Source organism: Scylla paramamosain, chromosome 42 (genome assembly GCF_035594125.1).
Source record: "Scylla paramamosain isolate STU-SP2022 chromosome 42, ASM3559412v1, whole genome shotgun sequence".
NCBI lineage: Eukaryota > Metazoa > Arthropoda > Malacostraca > Decapoda > Portunidae > Scylla > Scylla paramamosain.
This window is the reverse complement of record NC_087192.1, coordinates 11,915,001-11,934,811: the sequence shown is the minus strand read 5'-3', so window position 1 is coordinate 11,934,811 and position 19,811 is coordinate 11,915,001. Positions and strand designations below refer to the sequence as shown.

Here is a 19,811-nt window from a genome sequence, read left to right as displayed (position 1 = left end):
AAGTCAGGCATTCTATGGCTTCCCTGCGTGAACTGTCTGCTTCCTGAAGGGTTAGACGTCTACGAAAAGACGTGGAAAAGTATCAGTGTTGGAGTGTGTAGGACAAGAAGTTTGGTTTAGAAGATCATTAGGAAGAGAGTGGGTGACAGGACAAAACCCTGAGGAACACCACTGTAAATAGATTTAGGAGAAGAACAGTGACCGTCTACCACAGCAACAATAGAACGGTAAGAAAAGAAACTTGAGATGAAGTTATAGAGAAGGATAGAAGCCGTTGGAGGGTAGTTTAAAAATCAAAGCTTTGTGACATATTTTATCAAAAGTTATTGATATGTCTTTGGCAAAAGCAAAAATTTCACCAGAATCTCTAAAAGAGGATGACTAAGATTCAGAAAGGAAAGCCAGAAGAGTAGAACAGCCTTAACGGCGATCAAGATAGAAGGCTGTGAAGTGATAGATGTTTAAGAATCTTCCTGTTGAGGATTTATTAAAAAAATTTAGATAAGCAGGAAATTAAAGCAATTAATTAAGTTCGAGGAAATAGAGCGTCACCCTTTCTAGGAACAGGTAAACTTCCAGTAAGAAGGAAAGATAGATGTTCATAGACGGAGTTGAAATAGTTTGATAAGGTAAGGTGCAAGCACGGAGGCACAGTTTAGGAGAACAATAGAAGGGACCCCATTAAGTCCATAAGCCTTCCGAGGGTTTAGGCCAGCGAGGGCACGGAAGACATCACTGCGAAGGATCTTAATGGGTAGCATGAAGTAGCCAGAGGGTGGAGGAGAGGGAGGAACAAGCCCTGAATCGTCCAAGTTAGAGGCTTGAGCGAAGAATTGAGCTTTAGAAATAGATAAGATGGCAGTGGTGCCATCAGGTTGAAATAAAGGCTATTTGGAGAATACATTATTAACCACATTGCACGGGGGGTTGGCGCTTGGCCCCTTGTCGCAGCCAATCATATATAAATATAAATAAATAAATAATATATATATATATATATATATATATATATATATATATATATATATATATATATATATATATATATATATATATATATATATATATATAATGTATACACACACACAGGTATATACACGAAACAGGTAATTCATGAAGTGGCTTTCATGATATAGCTCTTCTAAAATAATCTGCAGAAATTCGTGTAATGTAAATATTTAATTAAAAAAAAAGAAAGATTAAAGATCATGAGGTTTATAGATTGATGGAGATTTTGTAAGCCTTGTAAGATTCTAGAAAAAAGAAAAATCATCATGGTGAAGCTGGAAAGCAATCAGACCAGCGAGGTCTTTCGCACTCACCGTCCCAAAAGGCAGCGGTGGACGTGAGGATTCCGGTGGTAGCTGAGGTGGTCATCGGGGTGGTGGTGTTAGTAGTGGGGATGGTGATGGTGTTTGTAGTGAGGGTGGTGGTGGTGATGTTAGTAGTAGGGGTGGTGAGGTCGTTAGTAGTGGGGGCGGTGGGGATGTCAGTCGTGGGGGTGGTGGTGATATTAGTAATGGGGATGGTGATGGTGTTTGTAGTGGGGGTGGTGGTGGTGATGTTAGTAGTAGGGGTAGTGAGATCGTTAGTAGTGGGGGCGGTGGGGATGTCAGTCGTGGGGGTGGTGGTGATATTAGTAATGGGGATGGTGATGGTGTTTGTAGTGGGGGTGGTGGTGGTGATGTTAGTAGTAGGGGTAGTGAGATCGTTAGTAGTGGGGGTGGTGGGGATGTCAGTCGTGGGGGAGGTGGTGGTGTTAGTAGTGGGGATGGTGATGGTGTTTGTAGTGGGGGTGGTGGTGGTGATGTTAGTAGTAGGGGTAGTGAGATCGTTAGTAGTAGGGCTGGTGGGGATGTCAGTCGTGGGGGAGGTGGTGGTGTTAGTAGTGGGGATGGTGATGGTGTTTGTAGTGGGGGTGGTGGTGGTGATGTTAGTAGTAGGGGTAGTGAGATCGTTAGTAGTAGGGCTGGTGGGGATGTCAGTCGTGGGGGAGGTGGTGGTGTTAGTAGTGGGGATGGTGATGGTGTTTGTAGGGGTGGTGGTGGTGGTGATGTTAGTAGTAGGGGTAGTGAGATCGTTAGTAGTGGGGGTGGTGGGGATGTCAATCGTGGGGGAGGTGGTGGTGTTAGTAGTGGGGATGGTGATGGTGTTTGTAGTGGGGGTGATGGTGGTGATGTTAGTAGTAGGGGTAGTGAGATCGTTAGTAGGGGGGGTGGTGGGGATGTCAGTCGTGGGGGAGGTGGTGGTGTTAGTAGTGGGGATGGTAGTGGTCGTTGTAGAGGTTGTAGCAGTAGTAGTGGTGGTGGTCGTTGTAGAAGTAGTAGCAGTAGTAGTGGTGGTGGTCGTAGTGGAAGTGGTGGTGGTTTTGGTCGTAACAGTGATGTTGGAGGCTTCTCCGTAAGAACTCACTCCATAGTTTTTTGCGCTTACCTGAAACAATGACTGTAAGCCTGACACACACACACACACACACACACACACACACACACACATACACACACACACACACACACACACACACATTGAAATTTGCACTCTACTCAGGAAAGACGCTGAATGTGCCTCTACTCTTTTCACATATGTAAGGAGCGATAGCATTTCAGGTGGAGGAAAATCATTATTTCACCAGCTCCTTTTCTCTAAGTGACTGAACAGTGTCTTAGGGCCGGTTCGCACTAGTTCCGTCTCCGTTCACCGCCCAACAATAACGTCACAAAAACGGAGTCTGTACTGAACGGAGTTGTCCGCCGTCTCCGTATCCATATTTGTCACATGGCCGCGCGGAGAAAGAGACCACCTCGACTAGGAATTTCAGTACTTCTTGCCACCTTGTTGCTTACACCTGACGAAGAGAAGCCAGTGAGAAGAGTGTCATTTATTACACAGTAAAGAAATATTAGTAACTACACGGTAGTGAATCCAACAAGGCACAGTGGGAGGGGTAGTAGTGTCTGCTGTATCAATGCACGGTGTGGTGGAGAGGGAGGCTATACTACTATTTTCCGGTTGTCTGGTTGTTAATTATGAATCCACTGTCATTACCATAGCTGCTGAGAGAGGCTTGTTGCATTTCTGCAGTTTGTTGGGCTGAAACCTGTCCAGTCTATCATTGTGCTTCTGTTTACATGCTTTGCGGTGGTGCCGCACCTCACGCTGGGACCCGTCATTCCTCTTTTTCCATGAGGTGTATAAAATGTTTAATTTACAATATAGCATTATTACATTACAAAGTTGTAATTCAATAACGTTTTTTCGTGTACATGAGTAGAACATTCAAAATACTTGATTCATCTCTTCCGCTCGACGGCGTCCGTTCAAGCGGAGATAGAAACGGGTCCCGGTTCCCACTGCAGTCGCTCGAATGGGAACGGTGATGACGTCATTGTATGGAAACGGAATTCGTAAAAACGGAATAGTGTAAACCGGGCCTTACACCATGACGCATGTTTCATCTCATTATCTCTAATTGTTACTTCCATTGTTGTTGCTATTCTAGACTTGCTAACTCCAGCTTGACACAGCCTCACTACTCTGGTCTTCCTACTTTCTCTCACCCCTTCTTTGTCACCAACTAAAAAAAAAAAAAAAAAAAAAATGTTAATTAGTATAGCCTATTCATTCTCTCTATCCTTTTACTGACAAGTTCTGAAACACATTCAATTGTCGTTTTCCTCCTTACAGTTTTGTCAATTTCAAGAGATAAATGACAAGGCATCTCCAAAACTAAATTAGCCGTTTTGAGTGTACCACTTCTCTACTCAAGACACGCCTTTTATTCTGTTTTTAACTAGAAAACAATGAATCAGTTCTCATCGATTTTTGGTACCACTAGCATGCTTTGTGTTCTGTGCAGAAAACCACCAAGATTGAAGTTTTACTTTGAGAAGTAAAGCTGATTACTTCAAGTCCACAACGTTATCATCAAAATCATGCTGGATTTCACACACACACACACACACACACACACACACACACACACACACACACCGTAAACCACAATTAGGTAAATACAAATAGGTAAATACACACACATACACTCCGCGTAGTGTAGCGGTTAGTATGGAGTGAGTGTTGAGTCCCGGCCGCGGCAAGGCAATATTCTTTATGTGTAGTAGTTCCTGGCTAGGTATTACAAAACATTAAGTCTAACCTCGACCAAAAACAATAGGTTTTCAAAAGAATTTTTTTTTTTTATGTAAGAGGGCCACTGTCCAACGGCAAAAAAGCCCACTTATTGCCAATTCCCATAAAATGTCAGATAGAATGGGAGAAAAAAAAAAAACGGAGGGATTAGTTTCTTAAAACCTCCCTCTTGAGAAAGATCAAGTCATAGAAAGGAAGAAATACAGAAGCAGGCAGGGGTTCCAGTGTTGCAACATTACGGCAATGAAAAAAAGGCTGAAGACAGTCAGTTAGACGAGAAGAATTGATAAAACGAAAAGCTTTTGATTCCACCTTATCTAAAATAGCGGTATGAGTGGAACTCCCCTCCACACATGTGAAGCATACTCCATACACTGGCGGAGACGACTCAAAACACCTAACTTCATAAAAGTTGTAAGTCAGACGTTCTGTTCCCTGCATGACCTGTTTACTTCCTAGAGAGTTAGACGTCTACAAAAAAGATGTGGAAAAGTGCAGAGTTGTATCATCAGGATAAGAGGGCATAGGACAAAAAGTTTGATTTAGAAGATCATTAGTGAATAATAGGAAGAGAGTGGGTGACAGGACAGAGCCCTGAGGAAAACCACTTTTAATAGACTTAGAAGAAGAAAAGTGATTCTCTACCACAGCAACAATGGAACGGTCCGAAAGAAAACTTGAGATGAAGTTACAGAGAGAAGGATGGAAGCTGTAGGAGGGTAGTTTGGAATTCAAAGTTTTGTGCCAGACTCTATCAGAAGGTTTTGATATGTCCAAGGCAACAGCGAAAGTTTCACCAAAATCCCTAAAAGAGGATTACCAAGATTCATGAAGAAAAGCCAGAAGATCACCAGTAGAGCGGCTTCGACAGAACACGTACTGGCGATCAGATAGAAGGTTGTGAAGTGATAGACTATTAAGAATCTTCTTGTTGAGGATAGATTAAAAAACGTAAGAGAGGCAGGAAATTAAAGTAATAAAACGGCAGTTTGAGGGATTAGAGCGGTCACACTTTTTGAATGTAGACAAAACCTCCAGCAGGAAGGAAAAGTAGAATTTTATAGACAGAGATGGAAGAGTTTAACCAGGCAAGGAGCAAGCACGGCGGCACAGTTTCGGAGAACAATAGGAGGGACCCCATCAGGACCATAAGCCTTCCGAGGCTTAAGGCCAGCGAGGGCATCGAAAATATCACTGCGAAGGATTTTAATGGGTAGCATGTAGTAGTCGGAGGGTGGAGGAGCAAGCCATGAATCATCCAAGGTTGAATTTTATAGCAAAAGTTTAAGCGAAGAGTTCAGCTTTAGAAATAGATGAGGTGGCAGTGGTGTCGTCAGGTTGAAATAAAGGAAGAAAAGATAAAGAAGTAAAGTTATTGGATATATTTTTAGCTATGTGTCAGAAGTCAGGAGAGTTAGATCTTAAAAGATTTTGACACTTTCTATTAATGAAGGAGTTTTAGGATAGTTGGAGAACAGACGGTATGATTCTGGGCAGAAATATAAAATGCATGAGATTTTGGTGATGGAAGGCTCAAATACCTCTCGTGGGCCACCTTTCTATCATGTATAACGCGAGAACAGGCTTTGAAGGTTTAGGGCAAGAGAAACAGTGAGGAATGTATCCCTCCATGTCAGATACTGTCACTTCTGATATGCGCTCACCACACAGTGAGGGATCTCTGACACGGAAACAGTAGTCATTCCATGGAAAATTATCGTAATAGCTCCTCAGGTCCCCCATTTTGCATAGGCAAAATGCCATAGGCACCTCCGCTTTGGTGGATCCTGAGGAGGGATTGGAACGATAGGGCAAGATATAGATATGAGGTTGTGATCAGAGGAGCCCAACGGAGAGGATAGGGTGATAGCATATGCAGAAGGATTAGAGTTGAGAAAAAGGTTAAGAACGTTAAGAATGTCACAGCTTTGTAGATATATATATATATATATATATATATATATATATATATATATATATATATATATATATATATATATATATATATATATATATATCCTAAAATAAAAAGCTGTCTTATGGGAAATGAATGATGCACATCATCAAAGGCTTTTTGAAAATAATTGAAAACAATTGGTGTTCATTTCTGAGGCTCATAAAATCCCTTTAGCACCGTGCTTAATATATATATATATATATATATATATATATATATATATATATATATATATATATATATATATATATATATATATATATATATATATATATATATATATATATATATATATATTAAACACGGTGCTAAATGGATTTTATGAGCCTCAGAAATGAACACCAATTGTTTTCAATTATTTTCAAAAAAGCCTTTGATGATGTGCATCATTCATTTCCCATAAGACAGCTTTTTCTTTTAGGATGATGACCATCATTATTAAACTTTGTTGCCAATTTCTTCACAAACCGCAAGCACAGAATAAAGTAATAGTACATTATCTGAATGGGGTGAAATTACACTTGGGATGCTTCCTGGGATCCACCTCTAGCAACAGTTAACATTATTATTTTGCAGGACTGACAGCTGTCATGCAGAATATGTGGATGTCGTAACAATAAGGGACACTTTTGACGTAAGAAATGAAGGTAGGTTCAATATGTAAGGAACTTTGAATGATCTTGCCTCTGCCAAAATGTCAAAATAATACCAAGTCCAAATACGAGGTCATGATAATTACTCCATGAAAGAGGTCAATTTTATACCCTCAATTAACATTAAATGAAACTGTTCTGCCAATAAAAATTGTAAACTGTTTGTTGTATATATATATATATATATATATATATATATATATATATATATATATATATATATATATATATATATATATATATATATATATATATATATATATATATATATATATATATATATATATATATATATATATATATATATATATATATATCAACTTAGAATTGAATTGGAATGACCATGTTGAAGACCTAATTACGAAAACAAAGAGGTGCATGTTTATATTGTACAGAGCCCGTCAATTTGGTTTCATTACGTACAATTGATTATGTATAATTGGTTCATCCGGGCATCCGTGGAATATATACGCACCACCTGTATGACACCCTGGTCTAACCTAATCTCAACATAATGCGAATGAATCTTTCCAAAACGATGTTTTCAAATAATTTTAAGGTCAAGACTATAAATTAAGACAGCCTTAAACTCACTTCACTCCCAGTCACTGTACAACAGGCGTGAGGAACTAACTACGTGTTGGTAAAGACCTCCAAAAGGCACCTGATCATCGCCACTTATTACCACATACATGGCAGAACACTAGAAATGGAAAGATTTTGTTACAGGCGGTTGGATGTGATTGTACAAAGACTCAAGCATCCTATCTATTCTATATAAGTTGAATGGCACACGGTAACTGTTAATTGATTGTTCATGTACTGCTCTAAATTTTTTTTTTTGTCACAAAATGTTATATTTTTTGTTAGGTAATACTATAACTATAACTTACTTTTAATATTTTATCTAACCTGTTACAAAGAAATTAATTTATATTTGCATGAATGAATATTGTACGAATGAATATTGCAAACCAAGACAAAATGCTATATGTCTTTTTATGACGTAACTTTCTTGGTCAGTAAACGATTAATTATTATTATCATTATTGTTGTTGTTGTTGTTGTTGTTGTTACTGTTGCTGTTGTAGTCTCTGATCAACCAGCAGCAAGTAGATACATGATGTAAACCGAGAAGTTGCTACCTCGCTGTCCTGTGTGTGACATGTGACTGGTGTCACATCTTACCCAAAGATCGGTCACTGGGATCGCTGCCACTGGGACTAGCTGCATCGCAAGTCTAGCAAACGGGCGCGGGTAAATAGCGCGCGCGCACGCGCACACACACACACACACACACACACACACACACACACACACACACACACACACACACACACACACACACACACACACACACATACCTGGATGACGTAAGATGCTCCTGGTAGTAAATCCGTAATAATGTGGTTAGTCTGTTGCAACACTATTGCGTTAATGCTCCCTATGTTTTCCGAATACCACCACTTCATCAGATAGTGTTCTAGCATTCCTTTTGGTGGAAAGTCGTGGGGGGGAGTCCAGGACACTGTCACAGAGTCATGGAACACATCCGTCGCCTGTAGGTTGTACACCATGCTGGGTGCTGCAAAGGTGGGACTGGTTAGTATATTGAAGTCCATAGAGAATAATAATAATAATAATAATAATAATAATAATAATAATTATTATTATTATTATTATTACTATTATTATTAAAGTAGTTCTCATCGCGAGGTACTTAATGGTCCTGTCGGTTTTTTATATTCGTCCTTTCGGCTTGTTAGATCTAGAATTCGATTCCTGGTCACGTCCACAACTTGAATTTATATAACATAATCTGTCATTGTTTTGTAAAGAAGAATCATAACGTCTACTTCACAACATAGGCTGTAGATATATTTTGTAAGTAGTTGTGGAGACAGCTTCTCCACAAGATTTCGGTTCAGTTTATTATGAGTTTTCCAGTGCAGCTGTTAATACCTCTTTAGATACGCCTTAGCTACTGTATGTTGTGGAATGTTGTGCAAAGTTTGTTACTGAACTCACCAGAGATGTGCATGACTGCTTTTCTGATAATTTCGAGATATTGCTTCAGTTTACTTCCTGCAGTCAAGCAAGGCTTTCTTCATTAGAAAAAAAAAAAAAATCTTAACCCAACCCTCCTAAATACAGATCAACATTACTGATACTGATACTGAAAAAAAATGTAATGGAATGTTCCAAATTTAAAAGAATTGTCATAGTCAGTCTTGCAAGACATTACAGACAGAAGACATCTTTTAAATACTGGCCCCTAAAAAAACAGATCAACATTGCCGATAATGATGATGTGAAAAATCAGTGGATCATATCTAAAACAATAGTCATAGTCAATCTTACAAGACATTACCTTTTAGGGTTGAAGTCAGTGAAAAAAGAAATTCTGTTAGGGAATCTAACGTATCCTCACTAGCCCTACTCTACTTTCTCTTCGTTATCCTAATGTATCAGTTGAAACGCTATTTTCTGAGATGGATGTAATTCATAACGGAAATCACATTAATATAAGATCAATGAAAGACTTTCCGCAAATTCCCTACGAATTAAAGATGAAAACAAACATATGTGCAACCTTCACATGAATTATTGAAATTATTAATATTGAAATTTTGCCACAAAAGATTATCTGGGAATAAAGAATGTAAGACCAGGAAACGAAGTTGTTGGCCCTGATCTGTAAAGAAACATTCTTTTTGATATTCACAGTAAATACTGCCTAGTGAATTTGTATTTCATTAAAACAGGAAAGAATTGCTTGTGGATATTTTTGTTGGAGTCTGTTATCAAACTGGGAATGTATGAGAGAAATTAGGTAGGAGGCATGGAAATTTTAGTTTTGTAAAAGTGGCAGCACGGGCGGAGAGCAGGAGACGCCACTCGAGATCTTGGTTCCCTGGCCAAAGAGGGTGCGCCGCTCATTGTTCTGTCTGAAAGGTAGTGTTCCGTCGTTATCCGGCTGTGCCTGGGTCCCTCTTCTGCAAACAAAGCTGTGTAAAGTGACTGGATGTATCTCTCCGCGTGTTACTGAAGCAACACGTCCCCACTCACACATTCGAGCCTCGCAATAGCACCAATAATATCCACGTGCGGTGCTGCTGCCTGGCGCCTGCATCCCCGCCGCTGGCCATGAGCACCTCAGAGCTGCGGGTGTAACAGTCTTAGTGTCAGGAGAGGGATGGCTGCTGTGTGTGATGTGTTGATTGGTCTGGAAGCAATAGAGATTATGGAATCAGGAAGTAAAGACAACGTCGGCAGGGAAACACAAGCAGGGTTGGCGGCAGACCCGAGCACGTGAATGAGACGAAGCACACCGGCACAGGCGAGGTGATGAAGAACAGTGAGGACATAAGAAGCAATGAACGAGTGAACAGGAAGTTGAAAGACATGGCCTGGCGGAGGAGCGGGAAGAGCCCTGATGTGATAATCAAGGCCAAGTGGAGAAAAGGACAGGTCAAACCATTTCGCTCTCTATCACCTCCAGGGGAGGGATGGCCTATATATATATGTGACGTGCTGTCTCGGAATCATTGAAGTAGTCTGGTGATATAGTCTGGTTGGATTTGGACGGGTCAGTTTACCCCTAACTGTCGTCTCGTGATCTCTCTCTCTCTCTCTCTCTCTCTCTCTCTCTCTCTCTCTCTCTCTCTCTCTCTCTCTCTCTCTCATCCATGAATTGATATTGTAATGCATTTGTACGTAGTACATTATGTGATCTCATCACTTTCTAAAAACATACACATATTACATATACTTCAAAAAGTGCGAGGCCTTACCCTCAGGTGGTGTTTTAAACGTGGTGCTCTGGAGGAATTCAGAAGAGGCTTCGCCTATGATGTTGACAGGGAGTGCAGTCACTCTGTATGTAGTAAAAGGAAGCAAACCGGCGACATCCCAGTACAGACTTGCAGTGTTATCTTCAGTAACGTTTTCAAAATATGTTTGGATTCCACTCGGTGTTTCAATCGAAAACTTTATTTGGAAATTATCACCATTGTAATTCCTGCAGTCATTCCCAGTGACATCACATTTCCCACGAGAGCACGATAGGAACACTCTCACAGTAGGTGCTGTTGGGAATAAAATGTAAGTGTGGTTTCATACCCACAAAAAAGACTTGCTTTAATTATTATCAGATTTGTCAGATAAATAACCTAAAAAGAACAATTTCCTCTCCATCAATCAATGCAGACCATTTCCTTTCCTCTATTCAATTATTGGATAACACCAAGAGAAGGTGCGTCCTTTCTTAAGCGTGACAAAAATATAATTAATAAATTAATTAAGTAATAAAAAAAAATGTAGTAAATAAAGGATAAATTCTGGGAAAGACTGAAAGTGGGATATCAACAATTATAACAACAAAATCGAGCAAATGTTGCAACGGGACTGATATACAGCATATGTCACTCACCTTCAGACGGAGTCAAAATACTTCTGAGTCCTACTGTGACGCCGATTTGTACTCTTACAGTCACATTCTGGTGAGGACCATAACGCAGGAATAATGTTTTCCTCTCATAGGGATAAGGGCGCCAATCCCTGTCGTGTTCCTCCACGCGACACGCCAGCTCCTGCACCTGATGAAGTAGTGAGAGTGGGGCGTGATGGCAAACATGCCCTACACCTAACATGGCACACATAACCTACATGGATCTAGTCATCTTAAATTCACGAAACAAAAGATCAGGCAGATTACTTTTAATGCTTGCTATAAAAATAGTGTTAGTGTTAGTGATTGTGTGTGTGTGTGTGTGTGTGTGTGTGTGTGTGTGTGTGTTTGCTTATTTGTTTTCCAGTAATCACACACCTTGTGGCTGACGTTGTACTTTTGTTCCTGTGGCTTCTCGGGTATCACATTCCAGAAAAAGACTATCTCCTCCTCTTGAAGTTCTCCGTCCACTAGAATCATATCTATCAACAGATGATGAGTGCCTTTTCACTTAAATGGCCATTCTTTAATCTCTCTCTCTCTCTCTCTCTCTCTCTCTCTCTCTCTCTCTCTCTCTCTCTCTCTTTATATATATATATATATATATATATATATATATATATATATATATATATATATATATATATATATATATATATATACAATACAACTAGATAAATACACAAAAAAAATAATAAAATGAAATAAAATAAATAAATAAATAAATAAATAAATAAAAAAAAATATATATATATATATATATATATATATATATATATATATATATATATATATATATATATATATATATATATATATATATATATATATATATATATATATATATATTGTTTTATTTTATTCTTATATATATTATTCTTGTATATTGTATTCTTATATATTTATTCTTGATGACGTTCGAACATCCACTCTTCTTTATTTTCTACCCATGCCCCGTCTGTCTATTCTTTCTTTATTGTTTACTAATTTGTACAGTGTTATCAGGTCTCCTCTTTCTCTTCTCTCTTTTAGTGTTGGTAATCCCATTTCTTCAAGTCTTTCTTCATAACTTAAGTCTATCAATTCTGGTACCATCTTTGTCGCTATCCTCTGTATCCTTTCCAGTTTCCGTATATCTTTTTTTTTCTAGGTGGAGCCCAAACTACTGCTGTGTATTCCAATTTAGGACGTATCATGCTTGTTATAATTTTCATCATTTCTTTATCTAAATAGTTAAACGCTAATATAATGTTTATCAACACGTTGTATGTAGAGCCGAATATCTTGTTTATGTGCCTTTCAGGTGATAGTGTGTCCTGAATTATTACTCCTAAATCTTTTCTTCATTACTTTTCGTTATTATTTCTCCTCACGTTTTGTAATTACATGAAAGTTTCTTTTTACTTTATCCTATTTCCAACACATGGCTTTTCTGGCATTAAATATTAGTTTCCATCTTTGGCTCCATGCATGTATCTCGACATTATCCTTTTATAATTCCTTGCAGTCATTTTCATCCTTTATTATTTTGATTATTTTTGCATCAACTGCAAACAAGTTTATATATCTATTTAGATCCTCTGTCATATCAATTACATATATTTGAAACATCATAAGTGGCAACACATATCATTGCGGTATCACACTTGTCTCTTCGCGCCAACTTGAATTAGTGTCTCTAATTACGGTTCGCATTTCCTGCCCTTGTAAATAATCCTCCATCCATCTCAGTGTTGCTCCTTTTAGTCCTCCTCCATTCTTTAACTTCTATACAAGACGTTTGTGGGGTACTTTATCAAAGGTTTTTTTTTTGAGATCTAGGTATACCACACCAAGTCATTCGTCCCTCTCTTGCATTCCATCTATTACTCTTCTAAAAAGTTCAGTAAATTTGTGACGCAAGATCTTCCTTTCCTGAAACTAAATTATTTTTCTGTAATTATCTTTTCATCTTTTAAATATTGCACTCATTCGTCTTTTATTATTATTTGAAAGCATGCTTACAATACTTGCTAGTGACACTGGTCTATAATTTAATGGTATTATTTTATTTCCTCCTTTGTATATTGGCACTACATTAGCTCTTTTCCATTTCCTTGGTACTTTTCCTTCTTTCAATGAGCTGTTCATTATATCCCATATGGGTTCCTCCATTTGTTCTCTGCATTCTTTTAATATCCATCTACTTACTTGATCTGGTCCCATAGCTTTTCTAACATCCAGTTCTTCCAACAGTTTCTTGTCTCTTTACATGTGGTATCACAGAATGAGGGAGTACACTCCCTCATTCTGTGATACCACTTTCGGTGTCACAAAATCGGTTTCCTTTGTAAACACATATTAAAAACTCTCATTCATTAATTCACTGATCTTCTCAGTAGTTTCATAAATTCTTCCTTCTCTTTTTAACTTAAGTCAGCCCTATGTTTCATTTTCCCATCTACATATCTGTAGAAGAGTTTGGGCTCTTCCTTGTATTTTCTTACTATGTCACTTTCAAAATTTCTTTCCTCTCTTCTTTTTATCCTATAATTATTCCTTGCCTTTCTGTACTCTTCTCTACTATTTTCATTTAGTTGTCTCATAATTTTTTTCCATGCCCTGTTCTTTCCCTTTTTTTGCTTCTATACACCTGGCATTATACCATTCATGCTTCTCAATTTTCACTTTATAACTTGGCACAAACTATTGCACTCCCTCTCTATACTTGCTCAAAAATCATATAATTTTTCTTGGACTACTTTACCTTTAAATAGCTCTTTCCAGTTAATTTTTCCATAAAATTTATTAAGCTCTGCAAGGTTTGCCTTAGCATAGTTCTGTCTCCCATTTCTGTATTGTTCTTTCCTGTGCAACACTTCTCTCTTGTAGAACTATTACTATTGTCACATGATCGCTTCTTCCCATTGGACTCAGACAATGTATACTCAGTCTATTTTCTGGGGTTTTCATAAACTCATAATCCAACTGTGCTGGTTCTTCTCCTGTAAGTTCGCTCACCCACTGTCTCATTGCATTCACCATCATAGTTTGCTTAAGTTCTTTGCTCCATGACCTAACATTTTCTTTCACATCTTTCTTCCAGTTAATTCCTTTAGTGTTGAATTTTCCTACTAAGAGTACTTTGTCACTTTTCCTTATAATTTCCTCTATACTATTTCTTGTTTCTAGTTGCATAATTTTATATCTATTGGTTTCCCATTCATTTAATTTTGGCGGTATGTATGTCACAATAATTTTCTTTTTTTTTTACTTTCTTTGATCTTAATCCCAACACTCAGGTTCCCACAATTTCATGACCATATTCCACTTCCTTAACAACAATATCCTCTTTTTACCAATATCATCACTCCTCCTCCCTTTCCTTTTCTGTCTCTCCTCCATGTGCTATATCATTCCTTTGCAAATCTCAACTTTATTTCCTCTTTTAGTTTGGTTTCCGTTTAACATACCAGGTCTGATTTATTGTTCTTCAGGTAGCCTTCAAGTTCCAAAAAGCTTGGCACCAAATCATCTATGTTTGTAAACATTTTTTTTTTTTTATTAAGTTTGGTGATCTTACTTGGTATCTTTGTGCCACCATTTTCTCACTTTCATGTCCACAATTTTCCGCAAGAATCTCCTCGCTTGTTCCTGTGTTCTCTCCTCATTTTTTGACTGGGCCTCTACTCTCAACTCTTTCAGTTTACTTCTCTCTTCTTCGTTCATGTCTCTTTTTATCTATATTTCTCTCATTTCTTCTTTTGCCAATTTTCTGTTCTGCTGCTGTTTGTGACATGAATCTTATTTTCATTGGTCTCGTTGCAACTTCGTCATATCTTCCGATCCTCTTCAATTTCTTTGACTATCCCTCTCCTTCCTCCGCCACTTTTGCTATAATTAGCTCTTTTCACTCTCTCTCTCTAGCTATTTTCGTGGGTAGGTTCTTTTCCTTCACCCCAAATACCACCTGTTACTGTATGTAAAGCGTATGTACCTCACGTCATTATTCCTCGGCATTTATAAGTGAAATGTTCAATAGTTTTCTATTTGCATGAAAACGTGTAATATGTGTAAGTATCAGTATTCAATGCTATATTAAGCACCGAAGCCGATGCTCACTTGTTGGTAGTGTGGGGTTAACCCGCTGGTCACCTGCGGGCATCACTCACGGCCAAGTCGCGCTCAAAGATGGGCAGGCTGGTGACCGAGGTAAATACTTTAATTTTGTAGTAAAAACTGATTGTCATAGTGCCAAGTTAATTGCATGTATTGTTAATGAATATTGTAATATGTTGAAAGTGTTTAATATCAGTGTATAATGTTATTTTGTAAGAAATTGAGACCGAGAACTTGTTCGCAGTTCTTACGGTCATGCCTACCTCATCAATAAACGCCAGAGAGAGAGCTGCCTTTCCTCGACACTACGATGATGGGTGTGATCAGTAAAACAGATCACCTGAGAGCCAATTGATGCCCAGCCAGTGCGGCTACACCACCACACACATCTTTCTCTGTACCATGTCTCTCAAGATTACTTTTTTTCTTTATTATTTTAATCACTTGCTTTTCCACATCTTTATTATGTTCCTGTTGCTGTTGCCTCATTATCTCCTCCATATTCACCTTTTCTTGTTGTTCTCCCTCTTCCTTCCAACCTTTGACTTCCTCCATCATTAACTCTTTTACTTCCCCAACCATAATCTCTCTCATAAACCTTTCTTTAACTCCTTGTTCTCTTCCTTGAATTTCTTGATTTCTTCACAGTACTTCTTGTTTAAGTCCACCATTTCTGTCATCTCTTCTTTCAGTTCTTTGTTTTCTTTTTCTCTTTCCATCTACCTCTTCTTTATCTCTATTATATCACTGGATATATTTTTTACATCGTCACCACCAACCTCTCTTCCTTCCATGCCTTTATTATCGCTGCTAAGTTACGTATTTCTTCTCTTATTTTCACATCTTTTCTTAAATTTTCCACATTCGTTTATTTGTATGAGCTACACTGAGGTTCTCCTTGAAACCTTTGAAAACATTTGGGTCCGCGCCAGACGCCATCTTCCCTGTTGATATCGCTGACAATGTTTACATTTACACTACTCTCCTATTTCACCATATCGAACACTCCACGATTTACACTTCACTTTCCCTTGCGTCCACACTTCGCACAATTCCCTATTATGGAGACAGGACTTAAAGCTTGGATCCCCTGTACAACCAAAACCTAGGTAAATCCCTGGAGCTGCCGTGGATGCCTCTGATCAGCTGGGTGGAGCAGCGGTGTGTGTGTGTGTGTGTGTGTTTATATATATATATATATATATATATATATATATATATATATATATATATATATATATATATATATATATATATATATATATATATATATATATATATATATATATATATATATATATATATATATATATATATATATATATATATATATATATATATATATATATATATATATATATATATATATATATATATATATATATATATATATATATATATATATATATATATATATATATATATATATCTTATCCTGCTCATCCTTTTTCGTCATCCTCGACATCTCAACCTCCCCCTACTCCTTCTTGTTCCCAGCACTAAAACCTTTACCTTTCACAGGACTGACTGGGACGCCTTCAAAGAGGACGACGCCCTACAGATGACAGAACTTCCTGACGTTCCTTGGAAGAAATTGACGATGCTTTAAAGACTTGGATGACTATGGTAAAGACAACCGCCGACCGACATATACCACAGACAACGCAACTGCTCAGAATACAGTTTCGGGCACTATGTGACAGAGCGATGCTCAGACACGATTACAGGCAGTACACCCAGCTAAAGGTTGCACTGCAGGACTCGCGTCAGACAGAGGCTAGGCAACACTGGGGTAGGAAGCTGGCCGGCCTAGCTGCCAACTACCGAGACCCAAGAAAGTTCTGGTGGGAGATTAAATGTCTCTCAGGTAGAACGACAGGACCTGACACTTATTTAACTGACGACACAGAAGACAAGAAATACACCAACCCTGACAAAGAACAGCTTTTTACGTTCATCTGGGACCGTATTTACAGGGAAGACTATGACGACGACTTTGATGAGAACGACCTCGTGCTGGATTACATTGCCTCCGCCGTGTAAAAGAACCCTTATGACAACGCTGACCCTGCCCGTCTCATCAGTACCTCTGATCTGGACTGTCTTACTTACTTTCAGGAGTTGGCCGCCGCTGTTAAACGCGGCATCCCGGGGGCCAGTAGGATTAACAGAACTATACTCTCGTATCTTCCAGATGCAGCTCTTTCCAGACTTCGGACCATTTTCAAAGCGGCGCTCTCTGCCAGCTACTTCCCTGATGGGTTCAAGCAAGCCGAGATGAGGATGATCCTCAAGGCCAGCAAGTCTCCCACTCATCCTGAGAGCTACCATCCCATCTCCCTGCTTAAGGTACCTGGGAAGCTATTGGATAGGATAGTCACCTCATGGCTTCGCGTCCACCTGGAAGTTGGCAACTACCTGCATCCAGCGCAGTACGGTTTCCATAGTGGCAGAGGCACTGTGCACGCCATCGCTCTGGCCACCGAGACCATGGCCATGCATCAAGCGTGCAGATCCCAATGTAATCTTGTCGTGCGTGCGTGACGTGAGTAAGGCGTTTGATTGTGCCTGACACCTGAGCCTGAAGTACAAGATTCTTCACCTGGGCCTTCCTTCCCCAGTCGGGCGCTTGTTCTGTGACTTCCTGGACGACAGGACGGCCAGGGTCAGAATCGGGAGTCACCTCGGCCCAGCGTTCCCTCTCACCATGGGAGTCCTGCAGTGTACCGTCTCCGACGCTGTACAGCATCTATACCAGCGACTGCCCTGTCTCAGACGCTGGTATACTGTATGCTGACGTTGTTTCACAGGTTGTTTTCCACCCAGGCCGCTCCAGCGGGATGCTGAACGCTTGCACCGGCTGAGAAATCACCCGCATCAACGCCTTTGAGAGGGAGCAGAAGATCAGGACCAACCTGGCCAAGTTCACCGTCATCCCCCTTACTACCAAGACCACCACCCCACTGCTCGTTGACGGGGATGATGTTGGGTTCAAGCCCAGAGGCTCACTCTACTCCACCGACTTCGACCCCCAACCCCCCGCCACCCTTACATGGCTATGGGAACTCCCCTACCTTGGAACCACCCCAACTAAGACAAAGACACTCGCTGCAAGACTTTTGAACATTCGTGTGCTATAGTGTATTGCGGGGATTCCATGTTCTGGAACCATCCCAACAAAGACAAAAACATTCGCCACGAGTCTTCTCTGAACATCTCGTACGCTATAGGTTATTTTCATTTGTTGTGTCTTTTGTATATTATGTTGTGGTGTATTCTTCATATCCACAGCAGCACGGGTGGTTTTTCTCCGGGAGCTCCGATTTCCACCCAGAAGACATCTGTGCTGTCTGTGGATACATTGTACATTGTATATTCTACTTCTTTTTGTGTAAATATTGCATTCCTTTGTATTGTGTAAATATTGCATACCTCTGTGTATTCCTTGAATACGTAAATATTGTTATTCTACGATGCATGATATGTAAAATGTATTGTAGTGCACTATACATGTAACCTCCCCCCTTTCTCTCTCTCACAGCAGTACGGGTGGTTTTCCTCCGGGAACTCCGGTTTCGACCCCTGATCCAGCATGTACTGTCCAGTGACCTTTCATTACTGTACAGCAGCAGGTCGGACCGCCTGGCAACTTTCTACTCCTACTTAATTTCTAGATTTCCTCTCTTTTTCTTCCCGTATACCAGTCCAGGTACATCACACCCCATCTTTTCTTCAATAAACTTGTAAACTTTTTCCCCACCGTTTCAGTGTGGTTTTTCACTTTAGTTTGTTAATAGCCTTTCTATTCTTACTTAAGCATATTGCACTACCTGTACGAGAAATAGTTTCGAAAACCGGCATGGAGTACGATCAACAACGATCAACAGGTTGTAACACACTCAGCGAGTGCGTACACTTCCAGTCAGTCTCTAAGAATTGGCGCCGTGCCCAAGGACTGGACCCGAGCCAATGTCATTCCTATTTTCAAAAAAGGGTGACAGGGCCGATCTTCTCAACTACCGCCCAGTGAGCTTGACTTCAGTAACATGAAAGGTGCTGGAGAAATTAATCAGGACAAGGATGACTGAATACCTCGAACACAACTACTTGAGGGACCAGTAGCACGGCTTTTGGTCAGGAATGTCATGTCTAACACAGCTTCTGGAATACTTTCTAGACCTGGAGGATGCTCTCAACAAGGACTGTGTTGACGTGATGTATCTGGACTGCCTGGAAAGCCTTTGATACCATACTCCATAGCCATCTGCTGTCAAAACTCGAGGCCGCTGGTATCGGGGGAAGATCCTCAAATGGATTGAGTGCTTTTTAAGGGGCAGAGAGCAGAGAGTAACTGTAAGAGGGAGACTAGGTCTGACTAGCATAGAGTTTGGAGTGGTGTGCCGCAAGTGAGTGCCCTCTTTCCGACCCTGCTCCTTGTCTTCGTGAATGACTTTCTTGAGGGAGTACAGTTAAGGAGGAAACTGTTTGTTGACGACACCAAAATCTA

The 19,811-nt window shown here is 39.6% G+C and overlaps 1 protein-coding gene across 6 annotated transcripts in view; it reads right to left on the bottom strand.

The window, feature by feature from the left end:
* Positions 1-19,811, bottom strand: part of LOC135093360 (mucin-2-like) — an 82,050-nt gene that overhangs the window by 27,844 nt on the left and 34,395 nt on the right. For all 6 annotated transcript variants that reach the window (XR_010263325.1, XM_063992592.1, XM_063992595.1 and 3 more), the window contains 5 exons: positions 11,585-11,688; positions 11,189-11,354; positions 10,551-10,844; positions 8,121-8,341; positions 1,323-2,433 (listed from right to left, as the gene is read on the bottom strand). Coding sequence is in view for 5 of the 6 variants with exons in the window: in XM_063992592.1 (XP_063848662.1) it covers positions 1,323-2,433; positions 8,121-8,341; positions 10,551-10,844; positions 11,189-11,354; positions 11,585-11,688 (1,896 nt within the window). In the remaining variant the exon portion in view is untranslated. The remainder of the gene's footprint in view (positions 1-1,322; positions 2,434-8,120; positions 8,342-10,550; positions 10,845-11,188; positions 11,355-11,584; positions 11,689-19,811) is intronic.